The sequence below is a fragment of the Temnothorax curvispinosus genome, unplaced genomic scaffold, assembly GCF_003070985.1.
Source record: "Temnothorax curvispinosus isolate PA1 unplaced genomic scaffold, ASM307098v1 QBEX01000892.1, whole genome shotgun sequence".
NCBI classification, from domain to species: Eukaryota; Metazoa; Arthropoda; class Insecta; order Hymenoptera; family Formicidae; genus Temnothorax; species Temnothorax curvispinosus.
The window spans coordinates 195,521-199,978 of record NW_020210672.1 but is presented as its reverse complement, the minus strand read 5'-3'; the positions used below and the strand labels follow the sequence as shown (position 1 = coordinate 199,978).

General features: G+C 38.0%; 1 protein-coding gene across 1 annotated transcript; it reads left to right on the top strand.

The window, feature by feature from the left end:
* Positions 1 to 92: 92 nt before the first annotated feature.
* On the top strand, positions 93 to 2,529 carry LOC112458856 (juvenile hormone epoxide hydrolase 2-like). Its single transcript, XM_025022683.1, has 5 exons — positions 93 to 346; positions 724 to 1,072; positions 1,168 to 1,352; positions 1,571 to 1,811; positions 1,891 to 2,529. The coding sequence occupies exons 1-5, from the start codon at positions 139 to 141 to the stop codon at positions 2,123 to 2,125; spliced, it is 1,218 nt and encodes a 405-aa protein (XP_024878451.1). The 5' UTR covers positions 93 to 138; the 3' UTR covers positions 2,126 to 2,529.
* Positions 2,530 to 4,458: the final 1,929 nt, after the last annotated feature.

The following is a 4,458-nucleotide window of genomic DNA, read 5'->3' as shown; positions in this document are numbered from 1 at the left end:
TATTCGCTGCAAGTACTTACTGAAAATCTTTAGTTTACGTAACGTATACATAATTGATTTTCAGTACTGATAGTGAATATAGAAACGCAGCCTGTTTGAAGAAACGGCACGTGCAAATTGAACGGTCTAAAAGATAAAATGCATCGTTTCCAGGTCATAAAGGATTTGAAATATCGATTAAATCATACTAGACCTCTGACCCCGCCGTTAAAGGATGTTGCCTGGAATTACGGCACTAACACCGACGCCCTGCGCAAATTTCTAGATCACTGGTCGAACAATTATAATTTCGAGGAACGTGAGAGATATATAAATCAGTATTCACATTTTAAAACAAATATCCAAGGTAGGTGTACGATCATCGATGGAAAAGTATAGCGCGTATTCTTTCGGATTACCGAGCACTTGCCGAACAGCTTGACGCTTTGTGGTTCAATTTAAGAGCCGGCAAACTTTTTCTGTAAAAGGCCAGATAATAAGTATTTCATTTTATTATGTAACCGCTCGTATAACAAAGATTTCAGAATATAATGCTGTTTATATCAGACAAATAAGTATGTGAATTATTTCTGGTCAGAGAACGAAATTTAATTCCTATTTATATCAACCGATAAGGGGTATCAATATCAAAGTTAATTAAGCAAGTGTTCTCATTGCATCATTTTATTTCTTAATATTGAATTATAGAGGCTATCATAAATATGTGTCCTATATTTATTGCAGGATTAGATATTCACTTCATCCATGTGAAACCAAGTACTACAGAGGGAAAACGCGTTTTGCCATTGTTAATTGTACATGGATGGTCCGGCTCCATAATGGAATTTTACAAGATCATTCCATTCCTGACTTCACCAAAACCCGAGTACGATTTTATATTTGAAGTGGTAGCACCTTCGCTGCCTGGATTCGGTTTCTCCAGCGCAGCTACAATACCTGAACTTTCGGCTCTTCACATGAGTGTGGTTTTGAAGAATCTCATGTTGAGGCTTGGTCACGATAAGTATTACGTTCAAGGCGGTGATTGGGGTGCCTCCGTCATTCACGCTATGTCATGTTTATATCCGCAACAGTAAGTTTATTCTCTAAAGTTTATCAGTTAAACCTAATGTGGCGCTTAGCATTAAAGACACAACAATCGTATGTTGCATGTTATGCAAATTGTAGCGTCTTGGGTATGCATTCCAACTTGTGCCTAATACTCAATAAATGGAATTTCCTGAAATCAGCATTGCGCCTTTCTTCTTTCTTGCCTTGGGCGAAAACTAAAAAAGCTGTTGGTTTCGATGGTTTCGGGCTCCTGGCAGAGACTGGATACTTTCATATCCAAGCTACAAAGCCAGATACAGTTGGTACGCGACATATTACATAATTATACAAAAATATTTAATTAGGCCCGTATTCTGAACGCACTTTTATCGATAAGATATATGCGCATTTATCAATAAGAGTGCGTTCAGAATACGGGCCTTAGCGCTTATAATTGATCGTTATAAATTGAATATAAGAAGATTTATGCGCACACTGAACGAGCGAAAATCCAATATCTTCAGAGCGTCGTGTGTTCCAGGGGTCGGTCTAAACGACTCACCTGCTGGTTTGGCAGCGTATATCATCGAGAAATTTTCAACCGGCACAAATCCGTCTTACAAAAAGAGGGCAGATGGTGGATTTCTGGAGAAGTTTACGTATGACGAGTTGATCGATAACCTGATGATTTATTGGGTATCGAATAGCATTACTACAGCCATGAGAATATACGCTGAACTGTTTACTAAGTCGAACTGGTCCTTGTTGACACTCCTGGAATCGTACGTAATTGTCATCGCGAATTGCTCTTATTATTGCAGCGTAACAAGCCACAAATATCAAGCGTCATTTTCTTTGCAGAACGCCGATAAAGGTTCCCAGCGCTTGCGCGCAGTTTCCCCACGAAATCATGGAGCAAAATCCAAGGGTATTGAGACAACGATTTGTGAATCTTTTGCGCGCTACCAAAATGCCTCGAGGTGGCCATTTTGCGGCATTCGAAGAACCCGAATTACTCGCAGACGAGATATGGAACTCTGTCAACGAGATGGAGAAGTGGAACAAGAAGCACAGAGAAACAGTCTCAAGGCCGTAACCAAGGGGGGTCCGAGAGGGTCCGGGCTTCCCCCGAAACCTCCTCTGAAATTCGATTCCTGTACCTGAGACCAAGACGGAGGGTCTGTTCCTGATCTCCAAGGTGGATACTTTCCTCCCGTGAAAGCTACACCTCATCGACCGGCCAACCCGAGTACCACGCATCCATGCAGCTCCAACCTGAGCACTCTGTGGTGACGCACATACTGGCCTCGTCTTTAAGACTCCTCCCCAAGCTCTGCCTTCTCGAATCTGACTGTTCGGGACGAATAATACACAACATACCACATTAACATTACACCGTGATATCCTACACAAATCACGCACGTCCACCTATCCGTACACATCCAAGAAGTATTCTACTTGTATATAAAGCATGAATAAACCTAGCGAGATTTTACCTAACTGAACGATTCGTTATTGTGGGAACCGACGCACCTTCACCTGAGATCCTACCCCACAAGCAATATATATATTTTATATTCATTATTGTTTAAAGGGTGTGTTCTCGAAAGGGATTCTCAACTTTTTATTTTGGATAAGTTTAAGATACGTTTTAACAACTATTTTAACAATGTTTTTTTATTTTAACATACACAAGCCATCGATTTACCGTTTCTCGATTTTGAACGCTCATGTGTCTCGAGCTAATTCAGTTACTAAAAATTTTTTTAGCCATATTGTCCTCTGTAAAAGAGGCAGGACAAGGCAGAAGCCAATAACCAGGAGTCCGTCGGAGGGCACGATGAAGGACGGACGTGCTTCCGTGTGCTCCGCGTTATAAGTTCTAGTTGTGGTTTCTATCTTTCGAATTTTGGACTGCACTCAATGCGTGGCGATTCGCGGGGTGTCTCTGACCCGAGATATATTAATTTTTATATATATTTTGATGTGATATGTTGAAGATATCGGCAATTTTCACTTTGCTCTATGTGTTCGCTTATACAAGTGCCTCGTGGCACGTACCTATTATTGCCGAAATATTCCCGGGAAAAAATATTCATATCTGACAGTATATATTTATATATGAACATGTAAAACTTATATATGTTCATATATGTTCATATATAAATAAGATATGAACAGATATAAGTTTTACATGCCCATATCTAGATGCAATATAAATAGGTAAAGATAAGAATCTCGCTATAAAAATTTAAAAAAGCAGATTTAGATAAGAAATGTAGGTATATGGTTCAATGTGCGGAGAGCACTAGAAATATCAAATTTTTTTTTATTAGCATACCTGTTAGAATATGTCTGTTTGTCAAAATGGAACCACCACACAGTAATCTATTCACCAACTAAGAGTACAGCCACCCACGGCCATTGGCCTGGTAATGCGTATTCACCGTTGGGAATCAGACTACTTGTGCTATATATATATGGACGGTATAGTAGCTATAGCGGTATAGTAGCTATATATATATGGACGGAAAAGTTTAATATACATGCATAGTCTCATTCATTTGGCTGACGACGTACGTTTTATGAAAAGTCCTCTTTCTCGGCGTTTCCTTTCGAAAATGCACTTGGAACAATTAAAAAATTTCTTCGGAGTGGAAATCGACTTCTCGCTCAAATTGTTCGTCGTTTACATGAATCATTTTTTATGAACGTAAAGACAGTAACTTTATTACCACGGATTGAAATTTTAAGAAAATTACGTCCAAATGGCAGAGGACAAACTCCAGTAAAACGTGTTAAATACAAAAATTTTATATTAACTACAAAGGCACCAAATAATACTGTTTTATTAAAAACCGGCATAGTACTCCAAATCAACAATATAAATTTGCCACCAAATGGACATAAAAATGATATTGAAATCAGTGCGATTTTATCTTGGACAAGGAAAAATCATTATTCACATATCCTTGTGATTCGGCAGAAATGAAAATGTGGGTTGTGCGAAAAAATTCAAGAGTCGTTTTTAGTTGTCCTTTAAATGACGTAAGTCAAAAAATGGTCACCTTTGATTTGAGCACGACGGAAAAAGAGAAAATTTATACCATGCCCCTTCTTCACATGTAAACTATTACTTAAAAAATTCATCATTTTTCTCAAAATTAGTGAGAATCAATTAATACTTTATAATTATTTACTTATTGTATGTAACATTTCAAAAAAAAAGTGTGACAGTGAATCGACTATGAAAAGCTGCTAAAACTGCTCTATATAATTTCTACTAGATAGGATACTGAAGGTGAGTGAAAAACAACATAATTATATATATTTCTGAAAATAAAATAAATCAATCAATTTTTGACGAACATCCTATTTGCACATTGTATAGCTAATACGGTTGCGTCGGCACTGCTGGTTCATATGGTG